Here is a 20,938-nt window from a genome sequence, read left to right on the forward strand (position 1 = left end):
AAAAAATACAATAATGTCTGATTAAGACACAGAGGTAGCAAATCAGGGATAAGGAGACGATGGAAGTACGATGCACATGAGACAAAATAAAGCAGGAAACAACTTACGCCAAGATAAAGACTCAAATATCCAAACGTCACATGGAAACACCTACAAGGACGAGACTGGAGGAGCAGAATGGGAATTCACAAACCTTTAACCATGTAAAGCCAATAACTAAAGGCACAAATGACAAAAAGCACAGAGGAATATAAAATAAAACAGAACATGAACCGAAGAGCATGCACAAGCGGTGTGATATAAATGACTTTACAAAACCCAAAAGAAATCACAAAACTTAAAAACTGTAGCATTTTGCTGCCATGATCTAGGTCCGCTTGTCCTTTGAGGTTGAAGGGTCACTGCAAATCAATCCAAAGTTGTTCTGGGTGATTACTTCTGTCCAGTGACCAAATATTTCTGATCTGATGAGAGCAGTCTCTTCTGGGATTACAAAGTCGTTGGGAACAGAGGGACATGCTTGATTAGGATAAAAGTCACCAGATTTCAACCCAGATGAACATCTGTTGAACATTTTGAACTAGCACGTTTCACCAACTTGAGGAATGCTTTTCTATCTCCTCCGATTCGTAGAATCAATACAAAGCATGTGGAAGGTTATATAATGGAGCATGTCATTCTCATTTTAGAAAGAAGCAGGTCACTCCCAGAAGTAAACTGCTGTACCCAGTCATATTAAGCAGATATAGGAAGGAAATTTAGTGGCCATTATCCCATTTATGAGTACCTCTATATTACTGCTACCATGAATGTACCTTTGTATTAGTACAGGCTGTTGCTTAAGTGATAAAATGTGGACGTATCCTGCCCATAAAAGGAGCTGCACCTCGGCTCGCTTCACCAAAATCAGCAGAAATGTGTTCTCTGTGCATCGTCCAGCAGGACTGACCAACGACAAGCCGTGTCTGTGCATGAAGGCTCATTATTTGCTCGAGTGACCCTCGGGGCCACGGCGGCGTCCAAGCTATAACACGCTATGTGAACTAAACACACAATGACATGCAGCTGCAGGGCGAGGGCAGCCATGCTGGGTCAGAGCGAGCTCACGTAGGGATCAGGTTTGCAGATGGTTTGTCAGCAGGCTTTGGATGAATTAGTTCTTAAGATCCGCTCGTTTAACGCGCTGTTTGCTTTGGAGCTTTGCTATCGTCAACAATTTGCAGACGTGAGACGGGCTTTCTCAAAGGGTTTAGCTAAATTAAGGGTGCATTTGTCATGTACGAAACAACAAGTCAGCTCCCAGATCCCCTGATGTCAGTGATTTCCTCACTCATAATCATGCTACTTTCAACTGCTGCTGAGAATAAATAGAGGAAATTAGAAAGCCTTTGCAGCTCAGAGCCATTATTCTTTCTAGTAATGAGACAAAAGGCAGCATACATCATAATAAAGACTCTGTGTTAGTATATGTTTATTAGAATGTAATTGTTTCTTCTTTATGTGCTTAAGATTGTGTTTTGTGCATCAGATGCTGGTTTAGAGATTTAGAAATCAATCCTGATGTTAAAGTTACTAGTTCGGTTATTTCTTCCAACATTTGATTTTTGTTACATCGCCGACAGCAACATGTTTGGATTCTCCATCTTTTCTTGCTGTAGGTGGAGTTTATGTTTTTATGGTGCACTGAAATATGGGCCACCAGCATCCATCGACATCATCGTCCAATTTAATCTAATAAAACAGTAAAAACTAAATCATATTTTCCCTTTTTTAGTAAGCATGACTTTAAATGTGTCACAGGATAAAAACCTTAACCCTAGCATCTCCTGCCCCCCCATCAGTGGCCTAAAAACCTACTATAGTCAGTGTGTGTGCATGGCTGGGGCTTGCTGAGCCTTGGTGCCTATGGGACATGGTTATGGAGGGAGGGGTTCACCCTCCCCAACACTCCTCCGACTGTTGGTCCTGGAGTGCGTGGCTGGATGTTCTGGCATGGCTTGTTTGTCCTTAGCTTTGGGGTATTTCCATACTGTATACCACATATAATGTAGTAACTTTAATAACATGAATCGAAATGAAGACATAAACAGATAAACCCTGAACAGGATCTCTCTTTAGCCGTCAAACCTTCACTCAGAAATTGTTTTGATTTTTGTAAACTTTGAGATTTTCCTCTATTTACTTTCCAGCAGTGGGACTCGGTGGTTTGTCAGCATGGAGGATAAACTCAGTGTTTATCCTCCATGCTGATATGTTATAGTATAATTCATTTAGCCTTGTTAGCCACACAGCACCAGCAGCGTTCTTGTGCTCTCGATGTGTTTGTGACCAGAGGGTGTTATCAAAAAATGAGTTGTCCCCGCGACCTTTCTGTCTCTAATAATGAAAATGAATCACAAAATTAATTTAATTTTTTATTCAGTTTGACTTCAAAGCCATAAACTCATCAGGAAAATGATTATTGAGGTCAAAGAGAAATGGAGATGAGGGTCATTTTCTAGTAGACTTGCATACAATCCAATCTTTTTGGCATCCAGAAGAGTCGCCATCTACTCATCATTAGAAAGCGAGTAGATTTATAGTACTTCCACTTTATTTCCCCGTCCTGAAAACTAAACTATGGCCATCTTTTAAAAACCGTACACACTCAGGCCATCCTTGGATTTCCCCACACAACCATCTCCAGGGTTTACAGAGAATGTTCCAAAAAGGAGAAAATGTGGTGACAGACATGTGGGAGAAAATACCTTGGTGATGTCAGAGCTCAAAAAATAAATGGCCAGACTGCTTCGAGCTGATGGGAAGGCAACAGTAACTCAAATAACCACTCTTTAAGTCAAGAATGTTGTTGCTGACCATGTCCACCCCATCTCCTCATGGCTGCTTCCAGCAGGATACCACACCAGCTGAAATCATCTCAGACTGGTTTTGTCACAATCAGCAGGGCTGACTGTGTGTAGAGTGAAGGGTGGACCCAAATGCAGACGAAAACAAAATGTGAAACATGACTTGAATAACAGAAAACGAGCCGTTTATTGAGGCTGGCAAAATAACTGTAAACAAAAGGCAAAATGCTAACAAACTAAACTGGGTGAGCTAAATGAACTAAAAACCTACAACAGGAACATGGACTTGACATGAGGAGACTTGACATGAGGAAACTTGAAACTACTTCTTGGCTTGCAAACAAAGCAGACGATCTGACAATGACACACTGAAAACAGAGGACTTAAATACACAGGAGGTGATTAGGGGAAGTGGGAACACATGAAGGAACAGCTGACTGACATGAGCCCAATGACAGGACAGGGGAAGTGAAACTAAATACAATGAACAAAGAACACACGACTCCTTCAAAATAAAACAGGAAACACTGAAACTAGACATGACAACACAAGCTTAAGAGACCTAACACGTGATGAACGATACAAGAACTCAAACATAGAAACCAAGGAAACAATAAATAATAACTGCCTTTCCTTAACTAAAGCTAAATAGGAATGACACATACACTAATCACAAATCTAAAATGAGACAAATACAAAATGAACTCAGAGCGCCGGGTCAGAGACCCAGCCTGTGACAGGTTTCTTGAGCATGGCAGTGAATTCACTGTACTCAAACTGCTTCCATAGTCACCAAAGCACCTCTGGGATGTATTCCAACAAAAGATTCATTTAATGGATGTGCAGCTCACAAATCTGCAGCAACTGTCATGTCAACATGGACCAAAACTTAAAGCAGCTCTGAAAACAAGAGTGACCAATTCAATACCAATAAGGTGTACCTAATAAAGTGGCTGGTTAGCTATATATATGGTATAAAAGTGTACGGCCTTACCTCTCGCTGTGTGGATGTGCTCCTGTCCTGTCCTGACAAATGTATTTTTGATTCATATTCCATTTGCTGACATGAAAATGGAAATATTACTGATGCAAATAATCTCCCTTTACTAATTCTCACTAATATTCACATTTTAAATGAAAAAAGAAATGCTGTGAATTAAAATTATACAAATGTTTGTGTCAGTGCGACTGTGTTTCTGCATTTCAATCTCTGCATTTTAATAAGATGGTAATAATAATTATTATTATTCTAACCTCATTGAAAACAATTCCTAGGATGGCCCATATTTTGCTGTATCTACGGGGTGATGGAGACACTTCCGTTGGAGACCTGTCACATTTGTCATCAGTATTTAGTGTTTATGACGTAGCTGCTGCTTGGAAATGTTTCACATTCCCACAGCCTGCTTTACGTGTCGTCCCTCATGTTGTTCGTATATACTTTGGAATGTGGATCAATCCGACTGCTTTGACAGGTTATTTCGTTTGTCACATTTCCAGTGTGAACACACTTTACACCGAAATCCTGACGAGAAGCTTCAACATGAGAAGTGATCACTTTTTGTTCCCACTCGAACTCACTGTGGTTTTCCATCTTTTTTCCCCACACCCTCTCAATTTATTCTGATCCATTTCCTGCCTCCTTCACACATCAGTTCCCTCCCTCACCCTCCCCTTTACTTTCACTCCCCTCTTCCTCATTACTCCCCTCTCATTCTGTTCACTCATAGCAGTAATGTACCGGCTGCCTGGATTCTTCTCCTCCTCCTTGTCTCCTAACCGGATTGTCCAGCAGGGACTCTGTAGGAGCCTCTGGGGGGAGTGACAGTGCAGAGGACCGGCTGTACCCCAGGTGGAGAATCCACATTGAAAACTGGATGTGAAGGTAAGTCTGCTGGCGATGAGACTAAGCCAAAGAAAACCCCTGTTTGTGCAGAGTATGTTGTAACAGGATAAAGGTTTCTGTTTGTCCTGCAATTAGACTTGTTCCAACTTCAGATGATGGATCAAAGTACAGTTATTATGAAGTCATTTGGAGAAGCGGGTCTGGATTGTGTTGCCTCCAAATGTTTCATAATTGGCTTTGCTTTGACCTGAAGTGTTTTTCTTGTTATTTCACCCTTTAATCTGCTACGAAGCAGGCGTTTCTCATCATACGTGCCTGTTACTTTCTGCCAAAATGCTCTTCTGGATTCTATCTTCTTAACAGCCACAGCGGTGACCGTGGCTCAGGATCTTGCAGCATCTGCGCTCCTGATCAGAACAGCTGGGAGATTTCTCTCCACTGCTTCCTGTCAAGTTTTGATTTTCACAGAAAATTATTTTCCTGATTTTAAACACCAAACGTCTTCAGACTTGCTGCCACGCGAAACCCTGATATGTTTGCAGTACAGTTATGCTGCCAGCACCCTTTATCTCCACGCGCTGCTCTTTCAGGTGCAGCATCTCTTGATGAATAATTAAGTGGAGTACAGATAGAGTTCATTTCAGCTTCGTGGACACTGACCCCCCTGCAGAGCTCCGATAGCTCCAGCTGCATTTGGATCCTGGGAAAACTGTGTCCCTTCAAAAAGAGAGGTGTGTTTCTGATTAAGGCTGATGTGCACTGACTCTACTGTCCCGTCTGTGCTGCTGACGTACTGAAAAGACTGTAAATTTTAGGATTTAATAAAACACCTCTAAAGCTCTGAGCTGCATTCCCACCTCCAGAATCAATAGCACCCACGGGACACGAGGCGTAGATGTGAATGTCTGCACGAGAAATTTCTCAGCTAGTGGAGACACAGAACTCTCCAAGCTTCAGGATTTAAGAGGTCCTTGGCTGGCGTGTAACACGTCTGCTGGGTTACTGACTGCTGACTGAGTAATTACGGTCCCCTGTGCCACGTTTTTCTGGCAACCTCTCGACTTTCATGACGATCATCTTTCTCACTGCGGCTGCTGCAGGCAGCTCACGAGGAAACAGATCAGGTGTCGTAGCAGATAAGACCGAGTGAGTCTCATGGGTCCACAGTGGATATTTCACCTTTTTTCACATGCAGCTTATTCGGCTTAATCTGTGATATTACACTGTAGTTTCCATTTGATCTAGGAAGAGAATTTCTGCAAATGCAAACATTAACGTTTTGTCAGAATGCAGCTCTGATGTGGAAATATGATGAAGTGTAAAACTGTACCTGCTGCACAGTCTTCTGTGCATGTCTTTGATGGTGAACAGTTCCACCTGCTATCAGTAAGTAAATAGATACAATGTCAGGGCTTTTATAGAAATAATTACACAATGTCAATACAATGGTGTGCATTACAAAACAAAGTTGATTTAGTGATAGTGTTCATAACTTGAGTCATTCTTTACACATAAAATTAACCAAAACAAAATAGAGAAACTAGATTCTTCTTCCAGTAACACTAAATTTTTGAACTATGATACGGTGGCCCTGAGGCAACAAAGCCAAACCCATCATTTAAACACAAAACAATAAGATCAAAAAGAGGAATAAAAGTAAAAAGTGTCATTTTGTTGCTGTTTTTCTTGTTTTTACAGCCACCGTATTATTCAGACAGCACAAACAGTTTGAAGGACTTAATAAGTTTATACTATATTTGAAGTTAGCCATAAAAACATCTCATTATTCATCTTCAGCGCAGCAAACATGCGTCATTTTGTCTGAGGTCAAACACTGAATGCATCTCTGCATACACCTTACACCTCCTATGGGAGCTGAGCATCTATTAATACTAAATAAGACATCCTATCTGAGCACGTGGGAAGCTGTTCCATAATAAGCAATGAGATAAGAGAATATTTCTAATTATAAACAAAAAAAGGGTTGTAATGGTTCTATTTTGTTACTTCAGAATCTGGGAAAAGTCAAAGGACGCAGCTTTTAATTTATAGCCTGGACTTAAGTCTACTTAAATGTAATTCTTAAACACAAACACTCTGGAGCCTTTGGTCATATAAGTACAACACATAAATCCTCATACGTATTTCTTTTCTTTACTCTTTTGCTATGAAATTACAGAAGCTTCAGAGTTGAGGGTTTTAATATATTTGTAAAACACCTGTTTTATTGTTTAAGTGTAAATAAATTTAATTTAACCCTAAGTTTTAACTTAAAAGATTCTCAGATATCTTTTTAGCAGGTGAGTGAAAGACTCTCGGGTGATGTTAGAATATAATGTTACAGGTCGTGGATGAAATGTGCGTATCTCTGTGAGTAATTCACTGGAGAGAAGACCCAAATGCACTGAAGTAGGTTAAACAAACAAAAGAACATGCCTCTAACGGCTGATAGAAAAAATAATAATAAAGATGCACAAAGTCCAGTACGCTAGTGAAACAAAACAGGGGAAAAGGGGAAGGAGTAGCAGGACAAACAACAGAAGGACAAACTGACGAGTGACACGAGCAAGCAAGATCGTATTTACACACACGGGGTGTCATAAAGAAGGGATAAAAAGGAAGCACAAATGTTATTACCCAAATAATACAGGAAGTCACTGAGAAGATGAGGAAGACGTAAAACAAAAGCACACATGGCACTGGAAGGAAACCAGAAACTTCCAAATGAAAAAATAAAATAAAAACTCAGTGGATCGCACAGGGACCTGGACAATCTCCAGTTACTGATTTCCACCATGAGACGATCACTAAACAGCATCCTGCCTGATCCCAATCTCATTCACAAAGTACAGATTATATCACGGACAGCTCTCTGATATATAAAGCTAAGAATATCTTTTCAGACTGTCCTTCAATTAGAAATGGTTGTGACAGCAGCCAGAGCCCGTCACAGAGCCTGTCCACTTTACATTAATGCCATTGTTTTAAAAAATAACTGCAGTTCACCTAGAGGGGGCTGATGAGACTGAAAGAATTAAATGCTGTCCTAATAAAAATCCCATATTTAGTATTAATTACATATATCAGTACTGAACTAAAAATACACTAATATCATTTTTGATTATTTTCCAGGAACATCGCCTTTAAAACACAAGTATTAGCTAATGCTTGCTGTTTGGCTGCTTAATGAAAACATCTCATACAAAAAGCTGCGTGTGGTGATGTACCAACCAGCTGTTACTTACTTGACAGAAGAAATAAAAAGGGCAGATGCCAAAAAAATGGCTCTTGGTGTTTAAACTATATACATTGTTTCTTTCCCTGTTGTCTAAAATGTCACCTCAACTTCTAGTGACCAAAGAGTTGGTGAAAGAAGGGGTGCTCTAAAAAATATCATAATATCTGGAAACAAGCTACATAACCTATCCTAAAACAGAATTATTACAAAGCATCTGGAGTTAAATACGGATTACTTTGCACCCAAGTCTCATCTGGTTTAATTTTCACACGCTAATACTTTCATCGAGTTAGATTACGGCTTGGGTGTAACAGCATCCACCACAGCTAAAGGTAACATCAGACAGTAGTAGTCCACAGTAGTTTGTGGAGTGGGGTCTAGTATACTTCTTCTTCTGTCTAAACTAAGACACTAATTCAGAAAACGCTTCATATCATATCAGTGATGTTTGGAGGACTTGTGGTGAATTTCCCACGGGACTAAATTAAGACTCTATTGAGAAAAAGGGCAGCAGGCAGCCTCCTTCATGTCGACCTCTCTCCTTTGTACATCATTGATCTTCATGATTGCATTTCTCTCCTGCTGGTTTATCGGGCTGTGGTGAATTAAAGCTGTCGTGCACTAAGCTATTCGATGCTCCTCGAGTTTACGATCATATTCCTGCTACGGGCCATAAAATGTGCCAGTCATATAGTTTATATGCAGGGCTTTGGCACATAAATAGCATTTGGAAGGGCAGTAATTTAAAAATGACTACACGTTAGTGATAGTGATTGTCCCGCTTACATCATGAAAACACCAACAAATGGGGTGATTGTGGCTCTGTGATAATGTGTATGTTGGTTGAGCAACTACAAATGGTTTGTCACTGAAAGCTCGAGAGATAACGCAGTCCAAATATTGCCTCATGGATGAGGGAAGTAAATAAGGAAAGCAGGCAGATGGAGAAAAACAGGATGGCTGGCGCCCAGGTGAAAAGGTTAAATTGGGGACGGGAAGATAATGACCTGTGGTGGTGGGAGAGTGGAAGGGTCATTGCTGTCAGCCCATCTGCTGTTGTTGTGAACCTGCAGTTTAATTGACTGAGTCCAAACTAAGTGGATTTAGCATATTTTTGTTTCCACGGTTTATTTCTGAAACAGTTTGGCTGAGCAAACATCGTTTATCAGACGTCACCGAGCAACTCAGAGAGAGCGGTGCATCGTCTGCAAAAGAAGATCTGTCATCATCTTGTTCCTCCGAACCACATCCATGTAAACCAGATCATATTAAAGAAATATTCCACTATAGTTTAAATTGTGCTTTCTTAACAAATATTCAATATTCGACAATGAACACCTTTTGATTATTTAACATTGTTGTCTGGCTATTTTCAGCTCACCGCCCTGTTTTTTCATTCTCACCTGGGGATTTTTGTACAGTCAGTGTGAGGCAGAAAGATGCCTGGTTAGTGTTAGAAAAATAAGATGACTTTGACTTTGACTACGATGACCTGGATGACTGAGAACCTTCACAGACAAAAATAAGATGAATACAATTTCTTGGTTTCTAGAATCAGGGATCCATACTGAGGAGTTTCAGGGACATCCATATTGCAAACATCAATGTCTGCCTTCATATAAGACATTTAATCTCATTAGCTTGGGTTCTACCGTTTTCAGTTGTGTTATCAACTAAAAAAAACAATCTGAAGTTTGTCAACTCTGTTACAAAAACAGGTTTTTAGTCTCAGACACTCAATTTGTTAAAAAATAACTTGAAAACATGAAATACAGAGAATTCAGAAACATCCAACTAAAACTTCAGTCCTGCTCAGTGTTATAGATAAAAGTTACTTTAGATGCTCCTTTATGCATTTTAGGGGGCAGCTCCACATATTTCATATGGCAGATTTTTACACCGGATGCCCTTCCTGAAACCACCCCCAAGGAATTTGTATCTCCTCCCAGGATCAAACTGAGGATCTTTCACTTGTTGGGTGATTGTGCAAACCACTGCACTGTGGAGCCACTTCTGCTCAGTATCACAGATGGCAGGTTTAAAACACAGAAAAAGACTAAAGCCAACAACGTATGTTGGTTTTGTATGTTGGTCTGCAGACTGCCTGACAGCAAACTGCCTTTGGCTCTCACAGAAAGTTGGTAAATCTTTAAGAAAAACAATTCCACATATTTTCCAATTACAGAACAGTAACTTGAAAAAAAATGTGCCAGTAAATGGAGTGTGTGTTGAGGGCTAATTCTGAGCAGTGGATGAATCAAGAGTTGTTGCTCTAGTGAGTATTTGAAAATAAACTAAGTTAACTTAGTTAATGTTGGTTAATGGATATGAAGGAACAGATCACCAAGTGGAGCCTGGGGAGACATATTTGGACAGAGATGTGTCTTTAAATCTGCATTTGGTTGAAAATAAAAAGACACTCTTCCTTCTTAAAATAGTCTAGCTTGTGTAACTCAGTCATGACCATTTTAGTCAATCAAACGTTGTACAAAAAAAACAGCGAACATAAAGATGTATTTTCATTTTAGAAGCAATGGCTATGTGATCTTCAATAACATGAGGGGTGGGTTACATTTTAATAACCAGTTTAGTCTGGTTCTGGCACAAAGAGCTCCAGGAGGGAATTGGTTTACACATGTTCACAGTGGTCTGCATACGTCTTCCAAAATCTGTGACTGAATGCACTTCAAAACTGAGCTTTTCGGTGTATTTGAGGGGGAAATAAGGTCTGCGTATGAAGTGCATCAACCCCAGATGTGCTGAAAAAGTGGACTGAACTTGTTTTTTGTGTTGAGTGACCCGATGTTTGTAAAGCTCTCCTTGCTAATCAATTGCAAACATAATTCTCTCTTTTTAACTTCGCCAGGGGAGCCGCCAAGGTCATGATCGACTGGCCCAATGTGACGGCGTCCGGCAACCAGGAGCTGGGCCTGAAACCCGAGGAGCTGCAGAAGTCCAAATGTGTCCTGGGTTTCATTCCCGTCATCTACTACAGCATTCTGCTCTCCATCGGAGTACCAGGTACACTTTTGAACCGAGCCAGCACATAAACCAATCAGAAAACAGGGAATCTCACATGACTCAAGAGATCAATATAAATGTGAGTTAGAGGTACATTAATGCTTCTATAATGGGGACTGGATAGTGGATAATACACTCGGGGATGTCTGTTTTCACAGTTTATGTTAATTTCATTAGCTGATAATGAGGTTGTGTGGGAATTTACCCAATTATTATCCCTCACTCCAGCCAACCATGTTAGGATCAACTTGCATATCAGACAGCACTCACACCAGCTACGTCTTCATTATCATGTTTCACTTTTACAAGTCAGTGATGACGTGAAATTGAGGCATTCAGATGTCCTCTTTGCTGTTTCAAATAACTGCTCCCAAAGGGAAAAAACTCTCAGGGCCGAAGAGCCAACGTCTGCAATCCTGGAGGGTCAAAAACTATGATCCAAATAGCTGCAGTGGAAATATCTTACTGCTGACAAGACATCTGAGATGAAATAGTACAGAGGAGATTGTGTGTCTGACAGCGTGCAGAGAGACAATAAAAACAGCGTCTTTTTTTAACATACTCTAAAAAGCAGAAGCAGAAACTCTGAGTTTGGAAAACAAGGATTTAAACAGAAACATTTAATGCTTTATTATTAACTGTAACGTCTAAATATTAATGTGCTCCATCTCAGTAATTTAGTCTCTCAAGTAAACTGCAATGCCAAATTGATTTAATTAACTTTTGGGCTGATTTAATGTTTCCTATGTGATTTTATACTAATGAAAAACACTCACAGTCAAATGCTACACAGCTTTAGATACTGTGCTTTTGCCACTGACCTTTCATTGGCATCACCAACTGTTCTTTAGGCCTGTGTGAGGCCTTAACTTGGTTGTATTTATCCTTCACAAAGACGCTGCCATGCCATAATGTATTTTTCTTTGCTAAGTTTGCTGTCATTACGAATATCCATAAAATACTAAACAACGATATTGTCATGAATTACAAGATGAGCGACCACATGCAGGCTGTTAGCGAAATGAAGTAACAAAAGGCAACATTTCATTTCAGCAGATAAAAGTCTAACGAAAAATGAAAGCAAACAGCTGATATAAAAAATAAATCTCCACCCGCAGTGTTGGTTTGTCCTTCAGGTTGAGGGCCCTGCACACTATCTTAGAGAATAAAACTGATCATTTTAAAACACAGAAATAGCAGTACAGCAAGTAAAACATGAAGAAAGTAAGCAGCAGAATGCATACACAAAAGTAAACTTAGCTTGATGAAACCAAAACACACCGGGGAAAACTGAGGGAATTAATTCATATAAACAGTAACTGGAACTAAGAACTAAAGACTCAGAAGACTGAGAAAATACACAAAGAAGCCCCTGCCACAAATGTAAACAACACGCAAACTAAGAATCAAAAAGAAAATATTTAATAATAAACAGAATTACAAGGTCCAAAACCTAAAAGCCCCTGGGTTTAAGTCTCGGACTTAAACTCGGGATGATGGCCCAAATATTGATTTAATTTCCCCTGAAATTCCCTGAAAGTTGTGCAGACATGCAGCACAGTGCGGCGCTTGTTCTCTCTGCCTTTTAAGAAAAAGATGAAGTGAACCGTTCCCATTTCACAGATTTCTTTATGCAGCTAAACCAAAATCCTTGTAGGATCTAGTCTTGCCAGAAAATCTTGGGGGGGGGGGGGTTATTATTTGGGCCGTTATCCTTAGGTTGCTTTATTTCAGTATTCACTGGGACATAAAAGTGATCACCAGTGTCAACAGTCAGATCGAATAAAAACCTCTTAAAAGGTTTATTAATCTACTCCAAAATACAGATTTAAAGAGCTTTTATTTTCATGACTTTTATCCTTTTAATCTCATTTCTGCTTCTTTCTTTGTCCCAGTAAACATCCTCACAGCAGTGGCCTTGTGCAGACTGGCGTCCCGCACTAAGAAGGCTCTGTACTACTACCTCTTGGCAGTGACAGCCTCAGATATTCTCTCCCAGCTCTTCATCATCTTCGTCGGCTTCCTGCTGGAGACGGCAGTTTTTCACCGGGATGTCCCCGCTCTCCTGCTGCACTCTGTCAGCGTCGCCGAGTTTGCAGCCAACCACGCTTCCATATGGTCCACCGTACCGCTCACTGTGGACCGCTACGTGGCGCTGTGCCACCCCCTCCTCCACCGGCAGATCAGCTACCCGGCACGAGCCAGGAAGATTATCGGGGTGGTCCTGGCAACATCGATCGCATCGGGCGTGCCTTTCTTCTGGTGGTCAGACATGTGGAGGAACAGCCATCCACCCACAGCGCTGGACGCCGTCCTCATATGGACACATGTGACTATCATCTACTTCCTGCCGTGCAGCATCTTCTTAGTGCTGAACTCTCTGATAATCCACACACTGAGGGTGAGGCAGAGAGAGCAGCGCTGTCAGGAGGAGCAGGGGACAAAGTCGGTGCCACTGCAAAGACCCGGGAAAACCACGGCCATGCTGCTGGCCATCACCTCAGTGTTCTCAATCCTGTGGGCGCCCAGAACCATCGTGGTCATCTACCACCTGTACGTGTCCACTGTTCATCGAGACTGGCGCATCCACCTGGCCTATGACCTCTCCAACATGCTGGCCATGCTCAACACCGCAGTCAACTTCTTCCTCTACTGCTTCGTCAGTAAGCCTTTCCGCAGCGCCGTGCGGGATGTCATACTGCTCAGGGGGTCGCCGCTCTACTCTCGCCGCGCTCTGCCCCAGCAGCAGGTCCCCACCAACGCCTCCATTTCCTCTCTGTACAGTGGGAACAGCAAGCGGTTTCAGCGGGACTTCACCCCCTTGTCACCTCATGGGGCCAGAAAGCCCTCATGACCCTGTGACTTGTCCTCTTAATCCAAAACACCCATCATCCCACGGTCCCGGTGCACTCCTCACCCCAGGGACGCGTACTGTGTTCCAGCTACGACTGTGGGCAGCGACCGGTCGGCCCTGGGGCGCTCTCAGAGGGCCTGATAGCGGCTTAGCATGATTTTCGTCTTACAGTGTTTGACCTCGTGTTGTTTGTCCATGTAAATCAGATAACGTGACAGCCTATTTATTTTTCTTGAGAAGAATCTGAGGAAATAAAAGTAGATTTTTTTTCCATAGATGGTAGTAATGTGACTGATTTGTTTATATTTTTACAAAACAAAACAGAAGGACAAAATCCCTTTTTGAACAATAATGTAAGCTCAGATGTAGATTCATGTTAATATTAAAGACTTTTTGCATATTAAGTGCAATCAGTGATCGTTGCTGTTCCTTCGGTCATGTAACGTGGTGTGATATTCACTCTGGAAGCTGCAAAGATGTCAGAATAAGAGTGATAATGTTGAATAAACAGTTTTTTTCTGCAGTTGTATAAAGACAAGGAGTGAATCAATAGGCAGTGTGACAGGACTCTGTCACTGCACTGTGCTCCCAGCCATTAAAAACCATCCAACTTGACAAAGCCTCAAATGAAAGCTCAGTTTTTTAAGCCACAGGAGTGAAGGCCTGCTTTTCAGACAACTGTATCACTCACCAATGTGGCCTCAGCTCTAGCCTGATAGTCTGCACTAACACTAACACTACACTCACAAGGAAGCGTGGACGCTTTTGCATGCACAGCCACTGCATTTCCACCAAACGATGTAAAAGTTGCAAATGTTCTACCATCTAATTGTAAATATGCACAAATTAAGACTGTTGTTGACCTTCAACATTCAAGCATTAGGTATCTTAGTCTTCTGAAAGTAGACATGACTGCACGCCCCTGTTTGTAATTTACCATAATTTACAAATGAGCTTTATGTTGTGTTCATTAAGACTTCAAATACGTGATTGAGTCAATGCACTCATCACAAAACTATTTACTGAAGTCCTATCACGAGGGAGCCGAGGGAGGTTTTCCCCTGGACATTTATATAAACAGATGTGTTTTTACAACCAGAGGCCTCATTTTCAGTCGGATGTTCCTGGAAAATCATTTATTAATCATTTAAATGGTAGAAAAAAAGAAACAAATCAGAGTAGTTACTGTTCTGAAATAAAAAAATCAGCAAACGGTTTAAATTGTGTAAAATTTTATGGACATGGTTAAATATTTTATGTACTAATATTTCAAGTGTATTTAGGACGTATTTGAATCTCGTTCCTCGATGGTGAGAGTCTGTGGACTGCACACTGTGCACGACAGCAGCCTTCGCTCCCTGCACACACACAGCTCCAGTCATACCAGTTCACTCTGACACAGCTGTCGTATAACCGGTTAAAGTAAACCTACTGCAAGACGGCACTGATTAGAAACAGCTAAATTGGTACTGAATAATAATTAAATATGATTAATTAGCTTAATGGGCTCGTATTTCTCTTGCAGAATAGTGAAGGCAGCAACATTTTAGCATGTAAGTTGCCAAAAGGGCACATTTCTACTTGCAGTCTTAGAAGTTCCAGCCTTTATATACAAACTATGATATAAAAGAACAAATCATTTTCTTCCTCCGCACTGCTTTCAACATCAAACAACACTGGAGCCTCATTTCATCCTATAGTGTCCAAGGATTGCACGTAAATGATCAGTTTCCATGAACGAGCTCAGAGATGAGAACAACTAGTGTAACTTAATGCATTTGTCAGTTTTTTTATTTGTATTGGTGAATTGTTTTTTCTTGTGGTTGGATTTTCTTTGATGGTCAAAAACTGTTTGCATTCAATAAAAATCGAAAATGTATTTAAACTGTTAAGAAGTCTTGACTCGTGTGACTTTTGAAATTGAGTGACAGAGCGGAACCCGGTCAGAGGGGAGGGGTCTGTGGGAAATCAGAATACTCTAATTGAAAATTGGTTGAAAATTCAAATAACTGTAATTGTGGGAACACTTCCCGCTTCTATCAGGGAAACTTGGCATCATGTTTGGTGTATGAGATTCAGCTGTGAGGTGACGGAGCGGTCTGCTTCTGTCTTATTCTACTGAGCAGTGGAGCAAAGAACAATGTCCCACACATTCTTCATTTTTACCTCTTCACATAGATTTCAGTTGCATTTTAGCCACATGATAAACAAACAGTTTCAAGAACTAAAAGACTTTACTTTTCAAATTCCTTACATTAATTTTAACCTCAGACTTCTTTTATAAATCCTCATTTGGGGATTCAGAGGAGCTGAAAGCTCCATGAACAGGTCACTGGTGACCGTGTGGATGTTAAGAGTTTTTAGGTTCCACGTGGCTGCTTGTACTTTGCCGGAGACAGGCTGGTGATTTTATGCATTTTGTGTCCTCTCACATATTTGTCAATTCATTTTTAGTTTGTTTACAGAGGTAGCTGTCATGGATGAGCCTAGATGTAATAATAATAATATAATAATACATTTTATTTGAGGGTGCCTTTCTAAAACCTAAAAGATATCACTACAACTGTAGATTCAAATAAATTTAAATGCTAAAAACAACAAATAAAAATGAGAAAAACACAAAAAAACCAAATAAACAAGTTTTGAAAAGTAAGTAAGATCTGTATTAAAGCGAGTGAGCCTCTTTAAACAAGTAGGTTTTGAGCTGTGACTTAAATAAGAGAAGAGAATCTATATTTCTTAAGACTGAAGGAAGTGAGCTCCAGAGCCGAGGAGCAGAGCGACTGAAAGCTCTGTGCCCCACAGTGATGAGACGAGCAGAGGGAACAACAAGATGAGTGGCAGATCTGAGAGAGCAGGAAACAGTCAAAGACACACTGACATCAGTATCTGCAGTAGTGACTGTGACAACATTATTAGTGAACGTGTGTGGGCTACATAAATAATGTAACCTCTCTAAATATCAATAACTATCAAATAATACCAACATATAGATGACAATTTATTCATTCGTTACATTCTTCTTCTTCGTGGTTCAGTGTTTTTCTATAAAGAAAAGCACTAAAGTAATGGCCAAGTTTACATTGACCATAAGGAAAACAGAGTGTGTGATTTGCAAACCCAAATATGCTCACAGTGCCAGACACAAACATCAAATGTTTTTCCTAAAAAAGTTCATTTTTTAGGAAAAATATTCCGAAATATTTTGAATTGATGGCAGTGACACAACCTGTATATACACTTCAGCCATGATGGTGCCTTTCCAGATGTGCGTAGGAATTAATGCACCTCTGTACCTTTGAACCGAGTGCTGAAAACAAGCTGGATGGTCACCCTGTTCTTTAGGCTGGACAGCATGGATCATGTTGCCTCAGTTCGTTTTAAATTAGCTTTGGTTCCGAGAAGATGACGGTGTTTCTGGAACGTTCATGTTCACTTATTAGTGGCATGATGGAGCTTTAACCTGCATTTGTGGACGACACGGTCAGCTGTGTTTCTGAGCCCGTGCGTGTTTGTTTTTGGTGCAGTGCTGCTCGAGGGCTTGAAGATCATGGACATCTACGGTTTAGTTCTGGCCTTGTCTCTTGTTCACAGACAGATGTACTGTGGCTGATACTGTCTACCACAGACATTTAAAGTCTTTGCAATTTTACATCAAAAAACATTATTTCTTAAATTGTTCTACAAGTCGTAGATGCAGTTTTCCTCTCTAACACGTTCCTTTTATACCCAGTCATGCTAATGACCTGCTGCTAATTAACACCATTGGCTGCAAAATGTTCCTCCAGCTCTTTTCCAGCTTTTTATTTCCCCATCCCTCCTTTTTTGCTACCATCCAATTAAAAATTGAGTAAATACTTTTCTGGGAATGGAACATTTTCTTCTTTCAAACATTTGATGTGTGTTCTGTGCTCTATTGTGAATAAAATATGGGTTTATGAGATTTGTGACTCACAGGATTCTGTTTTTATTTACACTTAATACAAAATCCCAGATGTGCATACTGGGTTTGTACATCTGGCCATCCTTTCAGGTTAAAAGTTTCTAATCCAAGCCCCCTGCTGACCCTCGTCCATCCTGAGTCTTCACCGTGTTTACTGTAACGGTACATGTAGCGTTAGAGCCCCACCAGCAGGCTCATGTGGCCCTGCTGTCGGCTCACGCTGAGTTCTGAGAGTTCGTACGGAGATGCAGATACAAACGGTTTCTTTGAAGATGACTCCTGCTGCCTCACAACAGCAGAGGGGGGTGAGAGAGAGCGTGTGGTGGCAGCAACCTTACGGTGGTGATGAGAGTGGGAGTCAGAGATGAATGATCAAACATAACACAGCGCAAAGATGTCCAAGCAGGCTTTGATTTACTCGAACAGAGCTGCTGCTGATCGTATTAGGCAGCAGAGCGGTGACGCTGGGGGAAGGGCACTGTAGAGGAGGTAAACCCCGGCAGCCACACGGCCCCCGTCTGCCTGACACCTGTCCTTTGTGCCTGTTCAAACACCTGCTGATGGCCCCCCACTCTGCTCCTATTGAGCCCTTCCTGTTGCTTAGCAGGTGTCACAAGGAATCAAATGAAAAGACAGAGCACAGCAGAGAGTGATGGCGTCCTATCAGATGCACTTATGCAATAAACACAGGAAGTTTACACTACACAACAAAGGGAGGAAGTTTGCCCAATTTACTTACTTAAAGAAAAGTTCAGATTTTATGTAGTTTCAGTAGCAATGCAGGAAGTAACACTGGCCAAAAGACATTTCATTCACTTTTCCCTGAGGTTGCTGGTGCTAAAAAATGCTAAGCTGTTGCAAAGACTTGCATTCAGCTTGATTTCAGCCTTTCATCCTTAATAATTTTATGCTTTGATGATAGGAGTTTCTGCCACACAACATCCACTCAAGAAAAAAAACGACTTTTTAAATGTCCGTGACTTTGAATCTAAAGACAATGAGTGCATGTTGGTTTGATCCTGCATGTAAACACTGGGGTAGTTTCATATGAAGGGAAAATAAAGGTTTAACAAAGGATCAGTGCAGTTTAATTTCCATTGTGTAGTTTCAGGTGTTAATTTCAATCTGGACATTCAGACGAAAAGAACTTGTTTGAAATCTGGCCTTGTCATAATAATAGTAGTAATAATAATAATAATAATAATAATAATAATAATAATAATAATAGTAATAATAATAGCTTTTGATCATATTAGTAATAAAGGAAGATGCCAGCTGATAAAATAGGTTTCATGGGCACTTTTTAGTCCAGCACAGTGAATCCGAATAATTATTTTAATCTGTCTTTACTTTATCTGTCTGCACTCTGACTTTTTCTTCGGTTTCAGATTTAATATCCTGTTGAAATAAGAGAAAGAAATCAGAGTGATGAAATGGGGTTTGCCAGAACAAAGAATAATGCATCACTACCTCTGCAGGGATTCGCTTTAACAAAATATGTCTGATCTTTATCTGGAAACAGACAACTGATGGACACCAGGGCTCTGCTGGAAGGAAGCAAGGAGATGTTTAGTTCTCAAAGAAAAACTGTTTGGTTCCAAGGCCAGGTGAAGGACCTAATTTTAGAGAATGGAAAACTGAAAGCATAATTCTTATCAGTGATAGCCAGATGGAGGAGCTAAAAAGTGAGAATGAGAATCGTGAATAAAGAAGCCAGCAGCCTCACTAAGGGTAAATGAGGCAGGAAGCATCAGAAGGTGATTTATAAGCATGAGGGTCTGTGTGGACTGGTCTTTTAATCATTCCCCCAAAACCTCACATGCACCTAATTCTTCACCTGTACTGTCAGCGCTTACACATCGATTTCAAAAGAGGTTGTTTTTTGTTTTTTTACTCCATGAGAGTCACAGAGGGTTGATTATAGCACATAAATGCACATTTTTCACCTGCAGCGAGCATCAAAACATTCTGTTACTGGGGAAGAGCTTTTAAGAATTTCTAGCTTATGTCTTTAAATGTTGAGGCTTTAAATAATAAAAGTGTTGACATTTTGGCTGCAGTTGCAACAATGTAACAGTCAGAATGTATTATATTATCAGAGTCCATCCTTTTTCTGAACTATAGAGCGAGCTCGTTGTTCCAGGTGGGCTGTAGCCTGACCCAGGACAGGTCACCGGCTCCACTGGTCACAGGGCATCGCAAAGAGGCAGGCTGCCTCATACTCTCACATCCACGGGTGATTTAGAACCGGTAATGGACCAAATATACATGTCTTTGGACTGCATGAGGAAGCTGGAGCTTCTTACTGTGAGGCCGCAGTGCTAACCACAGCAGCTCTTTTTATCTGTGAAGCTGCATTAAAATGATTGAGAATGAGCAGAAAAGGAGCTTGCTGCCCTCTCTGGGCTAACAGAGGTATTGCCAGACAGCAAAATAAAATAAAAGCTTTTCTTGAATTGTCAAAATTTGGGCAAACTGGCAGCTTATCACATCCACCATTTAATATGAAATTGTGCTTCGTCTTTATTGAATTCTGATTTACTTTTATTTATTAGCTTTACCTGGATTTACTGTTTTTTATTTTCATTTGATGGTCAAGAAACTAAAAATGAAATGACGAATGAATAATGAAGAAAAGAAATGTGGTGGCCTCAGCCATCTTTTATGGTGTGGTCTGCTGGGGCGGCAACCACTCTGCCGGGGACAGGAAGAGACTGAACAGGCTGATCCGCGGGGCCAGCTCTGTTCTAGGATGCCCTCCGGCCCCAGTGGAGGTTTTGAGTGACAGGAGAATGGAGGCTAAGCTGTCATCCCTGTTGGACAACATCTCCCACCCCATGCAGGAGACTGTGACAGCACTGAGCAGCTCCTTCAGTGGTAGCTGCACCCACGGTGTGGGACGGAGAGATTTTGCAGGTCTTTCCTCCCCACTGCTGTCAGACTCCACAACAAAGACGTCAACTGATCAAACACACACATCCACACATGTACAATAACACTAAGTGCAATACTCTTTCTGGCATCGTTGTATTATACTCATATTGTATATAGCATCTTATCTTTTTGAAGTATCTCTGAGCATTGCACAGTATAACCTTCGGGTGAATTTGCTGGGATGTCCACTCCTGGGTGTGTTAACACACACCTGAATGCTTCAGACTAACAAACTGCCAAAACCTCTACAGAGGTG

General features: G+C 40.9%; 1 protein-coding gene across 1 annotated transcript; it reads left to right on the forward strand.

Moving 5' to 3' along the window:
* Nucleotides 1–4,594: 4,594 nt before the first annotated feature.
* On the forward strand, nt 4,595–15,541 carry gpr142 (G protein-coupled receptor 142). The gene is made up of 3 exons (XM_085415387.1): nt 4,595–4,731; nt 10,797–10,951; nt 12,847–15,541. The coding sequence occupies exons 2-3, from the start codon at nt 10,813–10,815 to the stop codon at nt 13,803–13,805; spliced, it is 1,098 nt and encodes a 365-aa protein (XP_085271513.1). The 5' UTR covers nt 4,595–4,731; nt 10,797–10,812; the 3' UTR covers nt 13,806–15,541.
* Nucleotides 15,542–20,938: the final 5,397 nt, after the last annotated feature.

This window comes from Rhamphochromis longiceps, linkage group LG8 (genome assembly GCF_057381845.1).
Source record: "Rhamphochromis longiceps isolate RC_006_pf linkage group LG8, R_longiceps_female_GT1.1, whole genome shotgun sequence".
Taxonomy (NCBI): Eukaryota; Metazoa; Chordata; class Actinopteri; order Cichliformes; family Cichlidae; genus Rhamphochromis; species Rhamphochromis longiceps.